Here is a 22596-nt window from a genome sequence, read left to right on the forward strand (position 1 = left end):
GCGTTTGGAGGAGTGAGTGAGAGACTGTGTGTGAGCCCCAGGTTTGTTTTTAGCACGGGCTCGGATCACTCCTCTTCCCAGTTCCCCACCCCCAGACAGGCCTTTTCCTGGAGCCTTGGGGGTGGAGGAAGCTGCAGCAGCCATGCCTCTTGGTGGAGGCCTGGTGCTCTTGACACCATTTCCTCTTTGAACCCCAGGGAGAAGACTGAATGGAGGCGAAGCACCCAGGGAGATAGATGCTCTCGTTTCCAAAGGCACCCCCATCTCAGAAGCCCCTGGGCGGTTCCAAGCCTGTCTTGGAGATCCTAACCCAAGACCCGCTGCCTCCCCAACCCTGCTTCAACTTCCCTGAGACCACCAGCCTTTGTTCCAAGACTCAGAGGCAGTCTCTTCACTTTCGAAGCCATGAGACCCAACAGCTTCTTTCCATCTCCAATGTTATTGTTTCGTCGGTGGTTTTTGCTTGTTTGATTTTGATGGGGAGTGTCATGGAGTCCAAGCTGGTCTCCAAGCCACTATGTGGTGGAGGATGACCTTGTAATCCTGATCCTTCTGCTTCCACCTCCCAAGGGCTGAGATTACAGACAAGCATCCCCATGCCTGGCTGATAAAGACTTTGCATTGTTGGGAGAGTGGCCACAATACTCGCCCCAAAAATATCCACCTTGACTCTGCTATTATACGCCCACAGCACCATCCAGATGCCCCTACAGGCACTGCTGCCTGCCAGAGACGTGCTCGGGTGTGGAGTGGGAGACAGGGGCTTTGGCCTCTCACTGGGTGGATCACAGTAGATCTCTGGAAAGCAACTCTAAAGCATACTCAGTGTGGCCGCTTCCTTAGACCTTTCTGGGAAGGGAGAACCAGGGGAAGGAGGATGTTAGAAAGAATTAGGCAGGCTATGCATTACCTCATGTGACAAGATGGTATTACTGCACTACTGTGTATTCACAGAAGCAGGGAGGGTGGTGAGGGAGGTTTGCCTGGGTGAGGGGAGAGGGTTCAGCTTTCTGTTTCACCTCGACCCAGAATCTTCTAACCACTAGAAAAAAGGGGATTCCCAGAACAACCCCTTCCCAAACCTCCCACCCATAAGGCACAGACAGTTACAGAATTTTACAAAAATATAAAATCTTAATCTCCAGATCGAGGTGGTAAAACTCTAGGAATTTTGTACAGCTCCCCCCCCCCAAAAAAAAGAAAGAAGAAAGAAAAGCCAGCTTCTATGAGCACCACCTTTCTCCAGCTGAGAGAGCTAGAGGGATTAGAGCTTGGCACTATCATACACCCTAGAAAGATCAAGCCAGGTGTTTGCCTCGATGAGTGGTATCATTTCTGCCCAATAGAGCAATCAGAAAAGCTCTCTCAGCTTAGGAAATAGGCCAGAGGATGGACGCCTGCAGGCCCAGCCTTCCAGCAACCAGTAACCTGGCACTTGGACTCCCAGCTGCCTGTGCAGATGGGGGCTGTGGGTGAGGGTTGTAGCTGGGGTTTCAAGAATCCAATCCAGGGCTGGAAGTGTAGCTCAGTGGTAGAATGCTACCTCGGATATGTAAAAAACCCTGAGTTTGATTTCTACTCCAAAGCATGAGTACACACACACACACACACACACACACACACACACACACACACACACACACACACAGGCAGAGCTGGCTTAAGAGGGGCAGGGATGTTCTAGGGAATGGAGAAGGGACAGATGCTTGGGGTGGCTGATGGGTGACAGCTGAGTCTATGGCTACTCCTTCTTGGTACTAGGACTTCAACCAAGAGACTATTGCCATCAGTAGCCCCAGAAAGGTAGTTCTAGGTCAGGTGGCTCTCCCCACCCCTGCCCCCCTTCACTGGTGGCCTTTCCCCCTCTTCCCTCTCTTCTAGCTCCCTCCCACTGGGCAAGCAGCAGCAGACCATGTAAGCACCTTGCTTGTGTCATTCATCACCCCTCAGGGAGTCAGCATCCTAGCTCAGTATTCTGGCCACCGCCAGTCCTCCACCTTTATCAGGAGGCCTCCAGCCCCGGTCCCTGCAACCTCCTCCTCAGGAGGGGACATTTACACAGATTAATCTCAATGTCAGCGGGCAGGTGGAGGAGGCCCAAGGCTTTAGCCCAGACACCTCAGGTCACCACCCAGCCAGAGTGTGGCAAACGCCAGGGTGGAAGACTAGGTTAGGAAAACTCGGACGCATTTGCCCCTCCCCCACTGGCCCCTAGATGTAGACCTGCAGCAGCTGAGGCTGCCTCCCAGCCTCCATGGGTCCCATTAACCAAAACAGCTTCATTATGCCAATTTCTAGCTTTCAATGTGTGGCTGATAGCTGTCAGCAGAAATAAGAATTAATCTGGAATTACTCACATTCCCTGAGCTCCCTGGCTCTGAGGACGCGATAAAGCTTTGGTATAAAAACAGAAGCCCCCACTGCCCAGCCCTACCAGGCACAGGGTCCTCTTCTCCCCAGGCTGGCTGGGGAGGTGCCAGGATGGAGCCCTCCGTGGTGGGGCATTTGAGCTCCTCCTCTCTCAAGCACACAGCTCACACATACCAATGCACACACGCTCGACACACACAGGCACCCCCTACACACACAAAGGCAGTCGCAATTCTCCCCGTACCCCCCACTCCCCATGGCCATCTGAACACACCTACCTCTCCATCCCCTTTACTTTTACTTTGGACTGTGATTAACTTTTTATTTTGGAAAATTACTTTATTTTATATAGATATATAGATATATAGATATGTATGTATATATAAAAAGGTTCCATTTCATTTGCAAAATCTTGGTTTTTTTTTTTTATCTTTTTCTCTTTTTTCCCCCTACAGAAAACGATGACGAGGTTAAAGGAGAAAATAAGTTACATGACAGTTTCCAAAATGGTTCTCCCTTTCCTCTGAAGATGGGGCCACCGTTGGGTTGTAATGCACTCACGGTCCCTGCTTGTGCTTTACAAGAGGAGGGAGTATAACTAGACTGGTTATTTTAGGTTAAAATAGCCAAGAGACAGACGCCTTCGCCTCAAAAATATTCTGAGACACATAAAAGTAGAAGGAAACAAGTCTCTTCAGTCACAAAATGTCGTACATCCGGCATATACTAGATTCAATTAATTTAATAAAATAGAATATACATAGAGATTCTGCACAAACGTATTGCTTTCTCCCAACAGCTCCTGGTGTCGGGAGCCTCGGCCTCGGCCACACTGGGCTTCTCCCTCTCTTTCTTCCTGGAGGCGGTGGTGCCAGGGCTGTGCTCTCTTCAGACTCTCCGGAAGTCCTGCTTGTGATCCCCCAGCCTAAAGAAGGCAGGAGCAGCGCCTTGCTGTGTACCTGTGTACTCGGGACTTGTCGGAAAGACTGCCCAGGAGGCGGAGCAAGGATCTGCACCCAGTAGAGAAAGGTGAGCGGGAGAGTGGGCGGGACTCAGGGGTCCAGGTCTGTTGGGTCAGAGGACAAACCAGAGAGACTCAGCGCGTCTTTCTTTGGGGAGGGTGAGGCAGCCGTGCTGTCAAGGGGCCGGAGGCCGAGGGATCCTTGGAGTCACTGGATGGCGCCCTCCTCCTGAGGCAGACACCAGGACTGCACGGGGGCCGAGGGCCCTGGCTCTCCGGGGGATCTATAGAGATACTGGGTGGGCTGAGTTTTTCTTAGGCCGACTCCCAGCGCCCCCAAGAGGTTGGCCCCCAGGCTTGAGGGACTTGGACATAGGCGGGGTTGGGAGCCACTGTCCAGGCAGCTGACCGCAATGGAGTGTCTCCTTTGTTCATCTAGCCAGGACCCAGGCCTGCGCCGGCAGCTCTGCGCCTCTACACTGTAGCACTTCTTCAGGTCCCGTGGGGACAGGGGTTCCTCCTGGTTACTGGGCAGGAGGTCTCCTGAAAGCCAGCTCAGCTCCGTGTCCAACTCTAAGCTGCTTCTGGTCTCTTGAGGGTCCTTGGCCCAGCCGGGTTCCAGGCCTGGGCAAGCGGCTGGCGGGCGGATGTGCTTGGAGACCTTGCACTGGCTGCGGGAGCGCCGCTGCACCTCTATGCTCGACCCGCCCCAGAAGGATGAGGATCGGGTCAGAGGGCAGGAGGGCCCACTCACCTCTGACAACAGGTCTTCCCGGCTACCCAGGCCCTGCACATCCAGGGAGTCAGTCCTTATTGCTGCCTGTGGGGAGTGGGGGCAGGGCTCAGGTCAGGGATTTCCTTTCCAACATGGATTGCCTTTTATCCTGTCAGGCTGGGTGATCCAGACCCCTGTGAAGCTCCAGGACCACCCTATTAACTTCTCTTATTGAGAGAGGGGGCCATGAGCCCTCTGAGATCCACGGTCCATGCCTCCCCCACTTCAATCAACAATCCCCCTTCCTTCTGCCCTCCGTGCCCCAGTTCCTCATACCATGCAGGAGGAGCTCTGTAGTCTTTAGGCCCTGGGAGGCCAGAAAGAACCCTGCTTCCTAAGCCGGGTCCCTTTGTGCCTCTAGCCTTTAGGGAGAGCAAGGCAACAATTCCCTTGGCCTCAAATCCCTTCCCAACAAGTGTCCCTCACTCTTCTGAGCATGGGTTTTCTGTGATGAGTGCCTGGTAATCCACTTCAAGTAAAACTAACCCTTGTCTCTTCTGGATTCCCTGCTACAACCCTCACAAGCACCTTGCAGCTATAGCCGGTGGCTGCAGTGCTCTGGTGACATGTGTGCCTCCATTCTTAGACTGAGCTCAGAGAGCAGGAACTGTGTCTCAGTATCTAGCAGCAGGAAGCTGCTGGGTGAGTGGGTGCAGAATGAGGGGACCATGCCTGCTCCCCAAGAGCATGGGACTGAGCAGATAGTCATCTATCTGTGCTCAGGAGCCACAGACATCAACACAAGGGACACAAGCCTCACGTGGCTCCATTGGTCACTCTTCTGGTTCATGGAAGGTGGATTCCAGGGTTGGCCAAAAGTACAGATACTTAAACCTGCCTTATATCCCTGAGTTTAGCCCAAAGTGTGAAGAATTGAGGGAAACTCTGGGTCTGGGATTGGGAGCCTTGGTACCTGGGTACCACATCCACTGGATGTCTGTTGCCCTGGTAACAATCAGTAAAACAAGGTATGTGCATGGGGTAGAAGGCAAACTCCTTTACCCAGTACCATGTTTCCAGTACCTAGAGCTGATGTATCACTGGCACACATTTGCTGGAAGAATGAAGTGTCAACTTTAGTCATTACCAACAGCATAGGGGTTCCAATACAGACCCCTACCCCAGGGCCCAGGGCCAGCCCTCCATACTTGCTCACCTGGCGCCTGAGTGGCCTCTGAGCCAGAGGGGAGCGTCCTGGTGGGGGTAGTTTAGGGATGGCACCCCAGATGGGAGCTCCATGAGGTTGGAGCAGATAGGGTGCATCTTTGGGAAGCTGTAGGATGCAGCTGGTGTCTGCTGGTTGGGAGTGAACAGACAAGATGGAGCCTGTGGGGAAGGGGCATGGAGGAGTGAGTACAGAGGAGTCTGGGAGGCAGCCCTTCCAACCTTCCTACCCCTCACTTCCCTGGGATGAAAGCTACTTCTTCCAGTTTGGGTAGCTTCCTTTAGCTTAGGGTTTCTTCAAAACAAGAAACACATCTTTTGTTGGTCTTAGGCAAGGTTGGTCTCCCTGTGTGAACTAAGCTGGTTTGCCCCAGCCTTGGTACCTGACTGGGCTTTGGGGAGCCCCCAGCCCCTGTTTCCTAGGGATCTCTCAGCAGTGCTCCCATTGCGGCACATGTAGCTGTCATTGGGCAGAGAGTGTGTCCGGCTGACGCCAGACTTCCTCACGGTCAGCAGGTCTGGTCCCAGGGGGACTGGCACCTCCGCAGGATGGGGTACCATCTGCAAAAGGATTGGGGGACGGAGTGAAGAGCATGCAGTTGGCTTTGATGACTGAGGGAAAGCTAGACAGCAAGAACTAAGCCCACAGACCCACAGTCCTCCCCCCACCTACCCACACCCCCCTCCGCACCCTCCTAGGCCAAGGTGGTAGGCATGAGCATGGTAGGAGATGGGAAGACATACGAGGAGTTTCTACATACAGGGAAGAAGGATTGGAGAGGCCCCACCCTGAGAGCATACCCACAGGATCACCTGTGTGCCTCTGGGCTGGGGGTGTTGGAGGACTAGGAGGGACGAGAGAAGAGAGAGCAGCCCCCAGCACTGAGTGTGGTCCTCTTAGAGAATCTGAACGTTACCCCAGGGATCAACAGGGGGCAGGCCTGAGCGAGACTCATGCAGGTTAAATAGCAGGTGAGCACAAGGGGCGTGTCCCAGCCTGGTCTCCCGTTCTTTCACCACACAGAGACTCAGGAGGGTGGAGGTGGGTAGCAAGGCCTGAGCACTGGGGACTCAGTACCCCCTCAGTGCACAGACTTGAGGTGGGAGTGGGTTTGGGAAACCTGTTTCAAAGAGAGGCAGCGATCAGCCCTGGGGGGAATAGGAAGCCAAGGCCAGCTAGAAAGAGTTTCTGTCCCCCTTTAAATCCCTTTTCCTGGACCACCGATTCCCAGTTCGCAGGGAGGCTCTTCTCCCACACGGGCTCGGCTGGTTTCAGTCCCAGCAAGTGGAAGATGGCCGTGCTGAGTATAATCTGAGTCTTTCCCTTCTATGCTCAATCCCAGGACCCGCTGCTTCCAGCCAGCCGCAACCTCTAGAGACCCTCCCAGCCTTTGATCAAGATCCTGCTTCAGCTGGCCCTGCTCACACAACAGAAGGCAAATGATAAGACAAGGGGGCTGCTCACTGTCAGAGGGACAGAGGGAAACTGAGGAAGAGTAGAAAGGTCAAAATACCAAGAAACCCCCAGAGCTTGTTGAGGACAGAGCACAAGGACACACAGGGACAGAGAGAGGAGACGGGAGCAGTCCCCCAGAGGGGAAGGGCATGGTGGTAGCAGCAAAGATGTGACTCTCACCCAGGACGACATGAGTCTTGTGAGGGAGAGGCGAGAGGAGGGGGGCAGGGAGGGAGGGCTGGCTGGCACAGGGCTCCAAACACAGAAGCCGGCTCCCAAGCCACTTCTGTTTGGGGCTGTCATTCCTGGAATAACCCCGTCACCAATGATGTCCCTGTAACCCTCCGAACAGGGCCTTGGCTTTATCTTATCTAATTCAAGGAAGAATTCACGCGGTGACAGCAAATCCTGGGGCACCTTGTGCCCACAGGTGAATGAATGCCTCAGAGCAGGACCTGGGCACAGAGGGAAAGTGCATCTGGAACCCTGCAGCCAGCCTAGCCCAGGCTGGGGGGAGCAGCAAGGGATGTGTGCATGTACATTGCTCTCCAGGGCACTAAGTAAGAGTGTGTGAGTGTCATCAGGCAAAGAGTCATCCGTCAGAGCTAGAGAGCAGGACGGTTCAGACACAATCTCTGACGTCAGAGACAGAGCCTCCATCTCAGCTAGAGGGATCTAGACAGGAGAGAGATGAGCAGGCATGAGAAACCAGGACACACACGAGGCACACTCACAGCCCCCACTTCCCCTTTCCACATGGCAGGGAGGAAGGTATCCCGTTTCGCTCCCCACCCACCCCTTGCCAGATAGACCCACAGCACCACCCCCTCCCACTTCAACCCCCTGCTCTGATCAGAGAGTCTGCAGCAGGCACCAGAGAGACAAGAGCAAACACTGGCAAAGCAAAGAGACCGAGAGACACAGAAACACATTCTAAAGATACCCCAGGCATCTTAGCAGCCCCCTCCCACACCACCACCACCCAGAGAGAGCGCAGAGGAGAGGGCTTCCACTCTCATAAAGATGATACCAAACAAAAAAAGAAGGAAGAAAGGCCAGCAAAGCCCCGTCTCCTCTATGCAGACAGAGCAGCATGGGGGGCGGGGGTGCACTGGGGACAATGCCGACAATCTGACGGCTGTTTTCTGCCTATTCTCTTTGCTTCCAAAAGCCTAGCAGGACTTGGCCTGCCCCCAGATTCTGGCTTATCCCCTCATGGGCCTTCCTCCGCCTGCCTGCCTGCTTGCAACCTGCTCCCCTTCTCCAATGTGGGTCTTGAGAAGTGTTCTCCCAGCTAGTCTGAAGGGGGCGCACTCTGGCCACCACATCATCTGGCTGGCTCACCTAGGAACTCCAACACCATTCTTTGCTGGGTGAGTGGTGTTCGGGTGAGTGGGCTGCTCTTATCATTGTCCTGTGCCAGCCTCCTCCCTCCATCTTCCCTGTGGGCCTAGTTTAGAATGGGGGAGCCTGGGGAAGGGCCTGGCTGTATTCCTTTTCCCACTGATCATTCTAGGCCACTGCCAGGTCTGAGGCTGAACCCTAGCAAGAAGCACCGGTCTTTTATCATGTGAAAATCACTGTCTGTTTTCTACCAGGCTAAAAGCTGCCTAGGAACCTGGGGGGCTATCCCTTCTTCCAGCAGGCTTTGACTCCTGCTGGAGTCAACATCCATCTCCTTGGTCCATTTGAGGCCTGTTGTCCCTGACTTGGGGTGGGAGTCTGGAAGGGATACTGGGCTAAGGGGAGGAGAGCAGGGCTGGAGGGACCAAGAAAGCAACAGCTCAGGGTAAGCTGAGTCTGCAGAAGAGCACCCTAGGTGTGCAGGAAGGGATGGCATTTGGCGAGGGAACCAAGCCTGCGTCATGTTTATGTCCCAGAATTCACTTCCATTTCCTCGGGCCAGAAAACTGCCTACAACAGCCCTTATCCGGTCCAGTGGGTTCTGCACTTACAAGGCCACCAGAGGAGTGGGGATGGACTGGCTAAAACAGGCCCCTCTATGGGTCGCACAGCCATGTGCACTAACCTCAGAGGCCCTTCTCCCTGGGACCTGACACAGCCTCCTTTACTCCTAAAGTAAAGGTACTCCACGGTCCCCTCTCTTCTCTCTTCGAGATTCTTCCTTAGGATCTCCATGCCCATCCCCCATCCCTTCCCTCCCCTGAAAGGGTAATTTCAGCCTCTCTACCTTCCAGAGCCTGGAGCATGACCCTCCCCACCCCACCCCACCCCGACCGGCCAACTGCCTCCTGCCAGGTGCAGTCTTCAACTGTGGCCCTATAGTTGCTCTTTCTCTAGATACCCACCTATTGGGCAGGCAATACCCCCAGCCACCCCAGAAGCACAGCATAGCATGGCACAGCTTGGCACGGTCAGAGGATGGGGCACATGACAGGACACAGTAACCTGTGGGTCGGATCCGCCCGGGCTGGGGGTGGAAGGGAAGGCAGAGGGCTGGCCCCCTGGGCCTGCCAGCTCGTCCATCAGCTTCAGCTCCCCGTCCAGGGAGCCCTGGATCAGCAGGGAGATGGTGTCAAACATCTGTCTGTCCTGGGAGGACCAGCCCATAAAGGGAGCCGGAGAGCCAGGGGAGCAGGGATCGGAGGGGCAACAATGAGAAGTGTCGGGGCAGGGGATTGGAGAGGGGTAGAAAGAGCAAGGGAAACCCATGTGGCAGGTGCACAGAAAGCGCCAGTGGCATGCATGCACGCACACACAGACACACACACACACAGACAGACACGCGCACACACACACACAGACACGCACACACACACACACAGACACGCACACACACACACACAGACAGACACGCACACACACACACACAGACACGCACACACACACACACAGACAGACACGCACACACACGCACACAGACACACACACAGACACAGACACAGACACACACACACAGACACAGACACGCGCGCACACACACACACACAGACACAGACAGGCACACACACACAGACACAGACACGCGCGCGCACACACACACACACAGACAGGCACACACACACACACAGACACGCACACACACACACACAGACAGACACACACACGCACACAGACACACACACAGACACAGACACAGACACACACACACACAGACACACACACACACACAGACACAGACACAGACAGGCACACACACACAGACACAGACACGCGCACACACACACACACAGACAGGCACACACACACACACAGACAGGCACACACACACACAGACAGGCACACACACACAGACACAGACACGCACACACAGACACAGACACGCACACACACACAGACACACAGACACAGACACGCGCACACACACACACACACAGACACAGACACGCACACACACACACACAGACAGGCACACACACACACAGGCACAGACACACACACACAGACAGGCACACACACACACAGACACACACACACAGACAGGCACACACACACACAGACACACACACACACAGACACACACACACAGACACAGACATGCACACACACACACACACAGACAGGCACACACACACAGCGACAGAGAGATGAGAAAGAGGAGGAGAATGGGGAAAAGGAAGGTGCAGGAAGGAGAGGCAGGAGAGGGGAACGAACAGGGTTCACACGGGGGAGGGAGAGACAGGAGAAGATGAAAGGACAGGGAGATGGAGGGGAGTCAGGAAGGCAAGAGGATGGGTAGGAAAGAGGTTTGACAATCAGGTAAAAATAAAAAAGAAACAGGAAGGAAACAGAGAACTTAGCCTTGAGCTTAAAGCCTCGAAGGGGAAGCCATACCAGGCTGGAGGAGCTAGCTTGTCTGCCACCATACAGTGACTATGGGCGGCCATTCTGAGAAGGGGCAGGTGACAACCAGTCCCTCAGCATCGAGGTAAGAGGGCCAGGAGGATGCAGGAGAAGCCCAGGTGCCTGCCGGGCTCCTGTATGCCCCCAGTAAGCTTTCCCTGCCCTCCCTGCCCCTCTCCTGCCCCGTGGCCCTTTGGAAGGGGCACTGTTGCTCACCGTAGGGTGCTCAAGGGAGAAGCCCGAGGCTGCTCCAATGTGGGCTGTGGTGTGTGGAGCCCCAGGGTTAGGGCTGCCAGGGCTATTGGCACCCTCTACCCCAGGCCAGAGGAAGGGGCTGCCCAGTGGGGAGTGGGGCTGCGGGCTGAGCGGCTTCATCTCCAGCTCCAGCTCCGCCTCCAGCTCCGCCTCCTCCTTGGCCTCTTTGTTGCTTTCTTCCAGGTGCTTCATCAGCACGGCTATGACCACGTTGACCAGCACGAACTGGGCCGTGAGCACAAACGACACGAAGTAGATGGGTGAGATGACCGTGTTGTAGCAGGTGGACTCCTGGTCACAGTCCCGGAGGGTGTCCTGTGGGAGGCGTCAGGGGCAGAGGTGTGAGGGTGGGAAGGGCAGAGGATGGGGCTGTCCTGGAAAATCAGAATGCTGAGGGAGAAGGATGTTTGAGGCTGCTAGGCAAGCGTGAGTGAGTCAGAGTATGTCCTGAGAAGACAGAGTCCAGAATGTCCTGACACGAGCCTCAAGGGGACACGCTTTTATTCATGGCTAACACATCTTCTCGGAGAACCTTAGGTCACAGTCTGGCGTGACCTCCCTATTGTTCAAGCCCTGGGAGGCCCTTCATCTGTGTGCTCTCACCTTCATAATGCCATTCCAGTTGTCACCAGTGGAGACTCGGAAGAGGGTCAGAAAGGCCATACCAAAGTTCCTAAAGGTGGCATGCCGGCCCAAGCCCTCACAGGGGTGTGTGTCATCACACTCTGGGGGAAGAAGGTAAAGGAGGGAAGCCATATCAGCCCCAGGACCCCCTTGGTCTCCAGTCCTGGCTCCTCCACAATCCCCAATCTCAACTCACCCAGGTCTCCAAAGAGCTCCACGCCCAGAGCTGCAAAGATGAAAAACAATAACATGAAGAGAAGTCCCAGGTTCCCCACCTGGAGAAGAGGAAAAGAAATGGAAAAGACGCTGCTGGCTCTCCAGTCAGCTTCCCTGAGGCACCTGCCCTTTGGAGGGCACCTCCTCCCCCACCCAGGAGGACCCTTCCCTTCTGCCCACCCCACCTCCCAGCTACCTGGGGCAGGGCCTGCATCACGGTGTCCAGCAGCGCCCTCATGCCCACGGCCATCTTCAGCAGCTTCAGCACTGAAGAACAGGACAGTGTCAGCAGCTGGCCCCCTTGGAGTCTCCCTTTACATAGCTGGACTGTAGCTGGTGGGGCGGTCCACCCATACCCCAACCCACTTGTGCTGGACAAGCCCAAGTGGGCTGGGGAAAAGGTCCTGGGAACCCATAGTCATGCCCATAACCCTCTCTTCACATCTCCCCCTGCAAGCTGATTACTCTGGAAGGCAGGCTCAAGCGCTACAGCCGGACCTACCTCGGGCAATGCGGAGCACTCTCATGATACGGATGATGGTGGGATTGATGGGCAACGAAGCATTGACCTCAATCTCCTCCAGTGTGATACCCATGATGGACAGCAGCACAATAGCCAGGTCCAGCTGGTTCCACCTGGAAAATGGGGAATGCAGCACCCTGAGTGGGGGAAGGGTGTGTGGGGGAGGGTGCCATGGTGGCACAGAAGAGTAGGACAGGGAAAGGCCTTTGCTTTTCATTTTTAACCATTATCCCCCCCCCATGGTTTTTTGCTGTGTTGTTCAAGCTGACCTCAAGATCATAGCAATCCTCCTGTCTCAGCCTCCCAGCATGCTGAGACTACAAGCATGAGTGACACCTGGCTTCCTTTGTCTTTGTTTGTTTTCAGGATTTGTATGTTTACTTTGCACTGAGTACTGTTTTAAGAGCTTTACGTCCATATCACAACTCTGATATGGGGAATGATAGTTTACATTTCACAGAGAGGGGAACTGAGGCACGCCCAAAGTCATCAGCCACTACGTAATGGAACTAGGACTCGAATCCAACCCAGGCAGTCTGGCTCCAAGCTCACAGTGATTTCTTGCTGCCAAAGCCCTTGTCAGATCCCTGAATCCGTCCCATCCCTTAAGCTCTGGATCCCTAACCACCATCACCATCAGTCCAAGGGTGGCAGCTGGACTCACAGAGTTAAGATAGGTCTTTAGGCTCAAAGGCTTCTGGGTATTTCCCCAGGAGACACACCTCTACTTCCTCTCAACTCTCCCAGACCTCTCTCCTCTCTTACCTGTCCTGGAAGAAACGGCGGAAGCCAAAGGCCACAAGTTTGAAAACTGACTCCAAGACGAAGATAACAGTGAAGATGTAATTGCAGATCTTCAGGGCCTCGTCCAGGATCTGGCAGGGGCAGAGGCCAAGTGCAGGGTCTCCTTAGACTCAAGGCTGAAGCATAGCCCACCCTCCATCACCATACTTCCCCAGCTGGGAAGTAGAAGCTGAGGAAGCCACTACCCCATGACAATTCAAACTTCCTCTTAGCTTCTCCTTGAGAAGTGGTGACAGACGCATGAGACCGTGCCAGAAGGCACAGAGCACCAAGACTGGAAAGAGGCTTGTACATTATCAGTTCATCCTCCCCCCTGTACAGATGGGGAAACCGAGGGCTGGAAGGTAGAGGAGAGGGATGCCTGGAAACAGACGTGTTTGGGGGCTGAGTATTTACTAGCGTCTAAGTCTTGAAAGGCAAACGTCCATCTGTCCTTTTCATTTTCCAAAGCCCAGAGTCACACATACTAGATGCTCAATAAAAATGTACTGGTCCCCTACTTCCTAGCTGTGTGATCTTAGTCAAGACAGTTAACCTACCAAGCCTCAGTGTCTATAAAACAAGGGCACACCCACCTCTAAGGAGACTGCTGCGGGTACAAGGGCCCATGCAGTGTTCCTAACACTTGCCTGGCACACAGAGGCCAGGCTGCTGCCTCATCTGGGGAGGTCCCGAGGCTGTTGGCCCGTCACTTGTTCTTACCTGGGGCTGCTGGTAATGTTCCATGGCCATAGTGACCACATTCAGCCCGATGACACCAGTGATGAAGAGGTCCAAATAATGGCTGGTACACAGGTGGTGCACAAGGAGCCGGAAGCGTGAGTAGTCTGAGTAGTAGGGCTTGCACTGGGCTTCTGCAGGGCAGGGAAGAGAGCAGAGCAGATGTCAGGCCCTGCCCCCCACACCCCTCCACCCACAGCTCCTCCCTGCCGCCAGCCTCTACGATACTGCAACATTGCGTGTCACCAGCATCCCAATCGCCCCCACCCGCTGCCCTTTGCAGGTGATGGCTGTTTTGGCCTGCCCCCAGTCAAGCATCTGTCCTACTGCCTGCAGTCAGGGGGAAACAGGATAGGGACATGCAGAGCCCCTCTCCTACATTAGATCCTGGGTGAGCCTGTATCCTAGGGCAGCCTCTAAATTGTGCCAGCTCCTTATAACACCTGTGATTCCGTGTTCAGCAGCAAGGTGGATCAATAAGATGAAAGGTTCTCTAATCGGGCTCAGAGGGAGCTCCAGCCAGAGGCGAAGGCTTCGATGCCTTCTTCACGCTGAAGGGATTACACGGAGCTGGGATTTGCGATAGGACCGGAGATTGGAAATTGAACATCTTGGCTGCCTGCTGACCTACCACAGGGCCCCCAGAGGACAATGCCCTGGACTTCCCACAGCCTTATGTGGGGACGGTAGAGGGGAGGCCCAGGGCGCTGCTCTGTTCCAGACTCAAGCTGGGAGGGTGCCACCCACAGACTCACCCAGTTTCTAATGAGGCAGTACCCAGCCTACCCTGGGTATTGGGGTGGCCTGACTGGAAGTGCTGTCTGAGATCTGTCACAGGCATAGTGTTACTCTTGTAATTAGCCGACCACTTGGAAAAGTCATAGTGACAGGTTATCCTGCCAAGTAGGCAGGAGAAATCTGAGGGCAGGTTTCAGAGGACCCTCCTCCAGGTGCAGAAGAAAGGCCAAGGTGGGGACATGCTATCTGGAAATGTGCCAATAGATTGGTCTCACAGGAAGCCACACAGAGAGAAGAGACCCCACACACACACACTCCGGAAAAGCATGGTCAGCCTCAGGTCCCAGACAGCCCTTCCCCTCTTAGGAGGGAGGTCTTGGCAAAAGCCAGCCAGCGAGGGCTACAGCCTCTGAGGCCCATTCCAGGAACCATCTGGCTCAGGGGTGGCAGAAAGCTTTGGACCCAGGCCAGCTCAAATACAACTATCTTTTCCCATGCAGAGGATTCCTTCATAGAGAAGTAAACTGAGGCAGGGAGTGGCTTGGGGGTGAGTCCCCACCAAAAGCCAAAGGAAGAAGCTTGACCAGAAGTGGCAGGTTTGGGCTTGCAAACCATTCTGCAAGCCCACCCGACCAGTCTCCACATCGGCCTTGAGGTGTGGATAACCGGGGCACAGACTCAAAGAGGCCAGGTGCACCTCAGAGGTGCATGAGGCCGTCTGTTTGTTTACAGAGATGGGCCAGCCAAGTGTGATTTTGCTTGGGCGGCACTCCTGACACCCAGGAGTATGGGGGGTGGAAAAGCCAGAGGGCAGGGGATGCTATGAGACCACAGGCCATCTACACCCGATAGTGGAGCGTGGTTGGGCCAGCCAGGGCCGCTTCCTTCCTTCCTTCCTTCAATACCATGAGAACCAGAGGGCGCTAGTCACCCTGTGTTGCTTTAGCAGCCGGAACTCTTTCTCTGCATTAATCTCCATAAATGCCGAGAACACCCGATCCCATTATGCTAAAATATGAATGGAGAATTAACTAAAATGTTTGAATACAATTAGGTTAAAAGAAGCGGCTCCTTATTAGCCCCGTTATTAGTTGAGACAATGTCGAGGGGAAGGGAGAAGGGAGGAAGTCCCCTTGTCCTCTGTACGCCAACCTGGCTATTGCAGGCACACCAGGGCCAAATAGAGGTAACAACAACATCTCTGCCCTCCAGCCTTGCTTCAGGAGTCTGAGTGGTGGTGGTGGTGAGGCTGTATTCAACCAGGGACCCTTCAGGCAACTCAGAGGTGGTGGGGGGGGGTAGGGAATGATTAAGGTATCTGTTCATGGCTACAGGTTCCAAATACCCTTCTACCCGAACCCTCAGCCCTGACTGGCAGGCATTCAGAAAACCCTCCATTAGAAGACATGTCAAAACAGCACCAAGCCAACCAGAGTGGCCTGTCCTCCAGTAGCCCCTTTGCCATTCAGAGAGACCCAGAGAGTAAGTGGCCCAGCACCAGAAGGAGACACCAAGGCCCCAGCCTGAGGCTTGATCTCCCTGCCTCCTACTAGTATCAAGTGCCTTTGGCAGAGCAGAGCTCAGAGTAAGACAGTGGGAGAAGGGTACCAGGCCCCTAGGGAGGTCCAGGAGCAAACGAGGAGAGCTGGAGGGGGCTGTGAGTGACAGTATAGGCACAGAGAGTTGGTGGAGATCACAGGGAGCCCGAGGCACAGCCAGGGTAGCAGGATTGCCAAGGACAGTGGTAGGGAATGGGCTTTTTAGCAGGGATATAGGTCCCCACAGCAAAAGCCATGCTGCTGTGGGTCCTGGCCTGGCGGGAAGAAAAGAGGGTTAGTGGAGATGGAGGCCGGAGGTGGCTGAAGAAGTGAGGCTGGTGCTGGAGGTTGAGTGTCACAGGGCTGGTCTTGTCACCCAGTAACCACAATCTCTCCCTTCAGACCTAAGTGTCTGCATAGACCTAGTGTCTCGATAATCCAACTTTTCCCTTTCATCTTTTTCTGGGTCAGGTGACACCTCCTGCTGACCACAGCAGAAGGGTGGGTGAAAGTGTTTTAGCAGGAAGCGGGGTTTGTCTGTTTGACTCTCAGAAATCCCAGACTGGAGACTTGGCTTCTCTCCTGTCACCGTGGTAGACAGACTGGCACCCCAGCACCCCAGCGTCTGGGAGTCTATTAGAAATTCAGGGCCAAGATCCCTGCGAGAGACCTTTAGGGTGAGCCCCAGGAAGCCCTGTCTTGTCTCTCCACGTAAATCTTATCCACACTGAAGTTTGGTAAAGTTCTGACATAGACCCTGATGAGATCCAGGCCCTAAGAAGGGGGATGTTAGATGTTATGGGGCCCAGTTCAGAGTCTAGGTCGTTGCTACAACCAAAGAGAGTGATGCATGTGCCAGCAGGAGCAAGCCAGGGCCCCGGGGTAGGGGTGCAGGATGAGACGGCCAGTGTGTGCTGTGGCGTTGGTGTGGTGTGCCTTGATGGCTGTGCCTGCACACATTGATTAATGGGACAGTCCCCAGGGAGCTCAGTGGGCCAGCCCTGTGTTTGGGTGGTGTTTAGGGGTAAAGGTGAGTGTGTGAATTCTTCAGTCTCCACACCAATCTGCTGCCCAGTACCTCAGAAGGGTTAAGCTAAAGGCCACTTCCTCCCACCTTCCCCACATCCCCTCCCAGGTCAGAAATTTGGAAAACAATTCAACCCAGAGACACAGGGATCCTAGCAATAGAGACACAAACCAGCCAGAGACTCCTGAGCATCCCGCTCCCCCCCCCCACAGATGCTAGTCAATGTCAACACCATAGTTCAGGACCATGGCAACAGGAGATGACAATCTGCCAAGGCTCAGAATGCCCCTTGAGTAGGTCTCCGAGCCTTCACAGACCCCACAGCTCATTCCCCCAGGATGGCGCCTGCCTGAGTTGGGCAGTGAGGAATGATACAATCGGTGGTTCCCAGGCTGAAAACCCAAGCCCTCAGCAACAGAAAAAGCAGCCGTTGGGGGCCTTTCATTCTCAATAAAATTTCTCAAGGCTTTAGCAGAAATCATTCATTTGCTCATGTGAAGACCCCATAGACTAATTTAATGGCAAAACAGTTATCTTCACCATCATTTAGTATGTGACCTTCTGCGGCTCAGAAGCTCTGATCAGCAATTAAATGTGCCTTTGATTAGTAAAAATAGTGGAACAAAGCCAGCCTGGTCCACATGCTCCCACTTCAGACAGTTTTCCAAACGGCAGCATCCATGGGAGGAGGCCATAAGGGGAATCCTGGGATAAACAGCTTGGGGACCACCAAGTGGAGACGGCAGGGGATGCAGTGAGGCTCCACAGCCCTTGCCATAGACTCTGGTCCTCCCAGCCTCCATCTGGGACCAGTATAAGGGGACTAGGAGACAGAGTGGGGCACAGGGCGAGGTTCAGGCACTGGGATGTTTTCCCAGACACACACACACAGCTTTTGGAGGTGAGGACTCAACTAGCTCTCAAACCTCTGGCTTTTGGGGGGAGAAGATTGTAGCTAACACAGTCTTTCAGTTCCCAACTCCTGGTGTTTGTAGCGATGATGCGGCCACCGTGATTACTTGACTATTAATGAGTTGGCTCAATTATTCATTGCTACATTTTTAAAACAAATCCTTCCCCTCGCTGCTCCTCTCATCCTCTCTCTTGGATCAAAGATTTCCCTTCAGACAAGAGAAGGCAGAGATTTGCAGCTTAATAATCAAATGGTGAGAGCAGGAGATCAGGGAGGAGGTGCAGAATCACAGGACCTCTACAGAAGACTTGGATCCTCCAAGAACCGTAAAGCCAGAGGGGCCAGGCCCACCTCACTTCCATCCAGCTTATCAAGGGCCTATGGGGCAGGTGGAGGGGAATGGGGTGGAGGACGACGCAGGCTCTGCCCTCTTGGGGGCCCGAGGACCCTCAGCCCTTCACCCCTAGAGGATAGAATCAATGAGCCATGGAGAGGGAGCAAACAGCACGTCCCCACACTCATGAACCCACACCCCAGACGCAGTACCTGACGCAGCGCTGGCTGAGCTGCCGGAAGCAATTACATCGTCCAACATTAGATCTAAAAGAACGAAACACGACATTGGTCATTGACCGGACCAGGTGCGCTGGGCAGGGCCCCTTAGCGGCTCGCTCCCCCTCAGCTCCAACCCTCACTCTGTCTACAAATAGGGTATGCCGAGCACTAGTGATTGGTTCTGAATGCCCAACCCCAGACTTGGACACCTGAAGAAGACAAATGTTTCAGCCAACTCTCCAGGGTTACAAGGGTAGGAAGGTACTGGAAGGGGGCAGGCAGGCTCATCAGAACAGATGTCCACTCCTACCCCCACTGTGGCCTCAGCTGCGCCTGAACAGCTACAGACCCCAGAAGCAGAGCCAGCTGGTCAGGCAGGGGCCACAGTGCCTCCTGCCAAAAAAAACCCATCTGCAGATGCCTTGTTGAAGCAGCTCGCTGCAAGGGACGTGCGGTGGGTGGAGCCGACGTGGGAGCGTGGCCCTGGGGACAGGGTACCTGCTCAGCTTTAGAATCTACAGGGAAGCCAAGGCCAGACCCCAACCCAGAGCCGGGAAGAGGGGTGATGGGTGTATGTGAGAGCTGGGTAGCTGCACCCGCTCATGGCTACCTGGGGGCCAGAGTCCCCCTCCACATCCTCCTGGAGCAAGTCTGGCCTCATCCCACCCTTACCCTTGTCTGCAGCTTCGAACTCTCCCCTTTCTCCAAGCACCTGCCCCCCAGGCAGCGGAAGACGCAGCTGAGAGCACAAGGGGGCAGAGGCACTGAGCCCCTCACTCATTTGGTGGTACTCACATTTCCACACACCACAGGGAAACTCAGAGCGCGCGCGGCACACGTCTGATCGGCGGAAGGCAGACAGTTTGTGAGAGGGTGGAGAGGAGGGAAACCCACAGACCAAACAGGGAGAGACACAGGGAGACACACGAAGGCGTTGAAGCCCACACACAGAGACACGTGGAAGGGCGTGGGCCGTGACTAAGAGAGGCACGGAGATGACAGAGCACCAGGCAGACAGGAGCCCCGAATGGGAGCCAGGTGCACACGCACCTGCACACAGGCCGCCCGAAACAAAGCAGCTACGGAGCCGCTCTCCCTCCTTCCCAACTCTGTGTCTTTCCCGTGTGTCTCAGCCTGTCCACGGCAAGGCATGCCGGTCGGTGAGAGGCGTGAAGCCTCACCCACCCTGTGCAAGAGGATGCTGGAAGCACAGCGAGGCCTGGAGGGGTTCTCGGGCCAAAGAGAGGTTATTTAGCTTTCCTATGAGCTTAACCCTTTCCAGAGACGAGAGAAGACTCTTCCTACTCTTTCCTTTCCCCCTTCTCACCCTTCCTTTCTTTGCTCGGCTTTTTGAGACAAGGCCTCACTGTTTAGTCCAACAGGGCCTCACACTCACTATGTAGCCCAGACTAGCTTTGAACCCAGGATCCTTCTGTTTCTGCTTCCCGAGTGCTCTCTCTGGTCAAAGGCTTGTGCTACCACACCTGGCTTTCCTTTCCTTTCTTCTTTGGCAAGAAAACCACCAACCATCAAGGAGCCAGGTAGTTTTGTTGGAGACAAGGAAAGGACCACAGTTCTGAAACTCATTCTCAAGCACACACTCTCTGCAGGCTCAGCTGAGCCCTGGCTGAGCAGCTAAGGACCCTGAGCAAGCACAGAGATTCGAATACTTGCTGGGCAAGCCTGTGTTGATCTGAGTTGGCACCTAGGCTAATCCCTCGGTCGCTGGACACCAACACAGGGAGGTGTAATGTCAGGTCAGGCGGATGTCCCTCCTCTGAGAGACAGCTGAGATGCTGAGTGTCAGTTTCTACCTGGCATCCTCTGGGGAATAGGAGGCTGAGACCGAGGGAGCCTCCTGGGGGGACAGCACCTTCCCCATGGAGCTGACCTGGTCTGCTTCATGCAGGCTCTAAAGGCAGACATGCTGTTGAGGGGAGGAGATGAGGAGGGGGGCAGGAGCACTTCTCCCAGCCGCCAACCCCAGCTCCCAACCCCCTGCAGTCGCAAGGCCAAGGTCAAGCGCGACCCAGAGAGATGTGGAAAGGCTACCGACCGGCCATCTGTTTCTCCTTACTCCTTCTCTTTTTCTCCAGCCTCCGGAGCCGCTTCTCCTCCCGCCGCCGCGCCTCCTCTTCCTCCTGGTGCTGCCGGCACTTGTGGAAATTCTCCACCACCACGCCCACAAACATGTTCAGGACAAAGAAGGCCACGATGAGCAGGAACGAGATGAAGTACAGTAGCATCCAGGGGTTGTGGTTCATGATGGGCTGGTGAGGGGCAGGAAGGCCATGTGGTCGCATCAGCCTGATGGGAGGCCGTCTCAGGTGACGCCCACCTGGCTGGACTTGTGCAGAGTTAAATAGCTCCAGGGTCTGACTATCGGGTGGCTGGGCTGAGCTGGCCTCAGGCAAGAATAACTATTCTCTATCTAGTAGCTGTTCTTTGTTCTGGCTTGACTCCTGCCCTGGGGGGATGGGAGCCCCGTGTTCTCAGACCTTCAGGCTTTTCATGCCAAATTTACCAATTTTTAACAGTTCGCCCATCACTTGAGAAAGAATTAAACTTCTTGTAGGCCCACAGATGCAACCCCGCAGGAAGCTGCAGCATGCTCTTCTGACCCCTGCTTGCCCGGTTACTCTCAGCAACCACCCCAGGCTGAACCCAGAAACGGTCTTTCTCACCCCCACCTTACCTGCTGGTCCACACCCACAGCATCCAGTCCATCATACATGATGTCAACCCAACCATCCTTGGAGGCCAGCACAAACAGGGACATCAGAGCCTGGGGGTGGGGGTGAGGGCAGGAGAGGAAATAACAGACTGTTTGAAATCTAGATTGTGTCACCGAACTACCCACCACATGCCACCAAAGCACCTCCTGGCAATATCTTGGGGTTCCTACTCCAGGTCCCAGGAGAACACTCTGTCCCAGGGTCCCCCATGGTTGGTCAGAAGCTATGAGAGATAACTAAGTCTCTGGCCTCATCTAGGATGGGAGGCTCCTAAGGCCCTAGAAGATTAGAAACAGAAACAAACCAGCAAGAACCAGCCGCTTCATTTTCTTTCTTTCTTTCTTTCTTTCTTTCTTTCTTTCTTTCTTTCTTTCTATTTTTTTCAGTAATAGGGATCAAACCCCATGAACAGTAGGCAAGCTCACCACCCGGACTACCCCAGCCTGGCTACTTCACTGTCTATGTGTATCTGTTCCTACAGATGGGGAGGAAAAGGGAACCTCTGGAAAACATGAACTCTCATCACCTAAGCATTTCATTTCACTTACACACAAACCCCAAGGAAACCGTAGCACAGACTATTCTCCAGATGAGAAATTGGAGGTCCCTGTAGGTCAGCTGCCCAAAGTCACTGAGCTCACAAAGATGGTACCAGGACTCATATTGAAAATACCCTGCTCTCAACCTCACATATGTTCTCTGCCCAGCCCCCTACCTTCTTGGAGTCTCCACCCCTTTACCTTCGGAGAGCTACAGGGCTTTGGGGTCTGTTCACTGGTTTACTAGCTCTGGGACACAGTGGCGGTGAGCCAGCTGAAGGCCAATCTCTGTGGTTGTCCACTCCAGCTGACTTGGTACACATTACCTACGATGGATGGACGTCCACCCACCCCCTCCAGGATCCCCAAACCTGTCACTCACCTGGCCCAGGTTGTCAAAGTTGTACTTGTGCCGGACCCATCGGTAACTGGCCTCAGCACAATCAGATTTGTTGGTGATGTTCCTGGTGTCCTCACCCTGACACACGAAAAACTTCCCTTTGAAGAGCTAGGCACACACATGTGGGAGACAGAGAGTGAGCCCGGGGCTTCCAACCCTACAGTAGCTCTGAGTCCAGGGATGTAGCATACCCTGGGCTGTTCACCTCTGAGGTCCGTCAGAAACCCTGACAGGAAGCTCTCCTATAGGTACCCTCTTCCTGCTCCCAGTGGAAGGACAAAGAGGAAGGAGGGAGTTAGCCATTCCCCTTCTACTAAGAGCATGGCCAATGGTGCTCTGGATGGAGGAGGGAGAGGCCAAAAGTCACCTGAGAACAACGAGCCTTTAGCCCACCCAGACTTACTGAGCCAGCTGGCTAGGGTGGGCTCCACAGCCTTTTAACAAGAAGCCCCAGTGATTCTGACAGAGGCTCCAGTTGG

At 54.5% G+C, this 22596-nt stretch overlaps 1 protein-coding gene across 1 annotated transcript in view; it reads right to left on the reverse strand.

The window, feature by feature from the left end:
* Nucleotides 1-3094: 3094 nt before the first annotated feature.
* Nucleotides 3095-22596, reverse strand: part of Cacna1g (calcium voltage-gated channel subunit alpha1 G) — a 64887-nt gene continuing 45385 nt past the window's right edge. The window contains 19 exon segments of the mRNA XM_040749526.1: nucleotides 3095-3511; nucleotides 3514-3645; nucleotides 3648-3686; nucleotides 3689-4151; nucleotides 5263-5432; nucleotides 5654-5831; nucleotides 7267-7401; nucleotides 9136-9279; nucleotides 10747-11100; nucleotides 11389-11510; nucleotides 11606-11684; nucleotides 11822-11892; nucleotides 12128-12261; nucleotides 12914-13023; nucleotides 13655-13806; nucleotides 18435-18488; nucleotides 20521-20713; nucleotides 21139-21228; nucleotides 22100-22225. Coding sequence (XP_040605460.1) covers nucleotides 3423-3511; nucleotides 3514-3645; nucleotides 3648-3686; nucleotides 3689-4151; nucleotides 5263-5432; nucleotides 5654-5831; nucleotides 7267-7401; nucleotides 9136-9279; nucleotides 10747-11100; nucleotides 11389-11510; nucleotides 11606-11684; nucleotides 11822-11892; nucleotides 12128-12261; nucleotides 12914-13023; nucleotides 13655-13806; nucleotides 18435-18488; nucleotides 20521-20713; nucleotides 21139-21228; nucleotides 22100-22225 — 2835 coding nt within the window. The 3' untranslated portion in view covers nucleotides 3095-3422.

Source organism: Mesocricetus auratus, unplaced genomic scaffold, assembly GCF_017639785.1.
Source record: "Mesocricetus auratus isolate SY011 unplaced genomic scaffold, BCM_Maur_2.0 Super-Scaffold_100007, whole genome shotgun sequence".
Classification (NCBI taxonomy): Eukaryota; Metazoa; Chordata; class Mammalia; order Rodentia; family Cricetidae; genus Mesocricetus; species Mesocricetus auratus.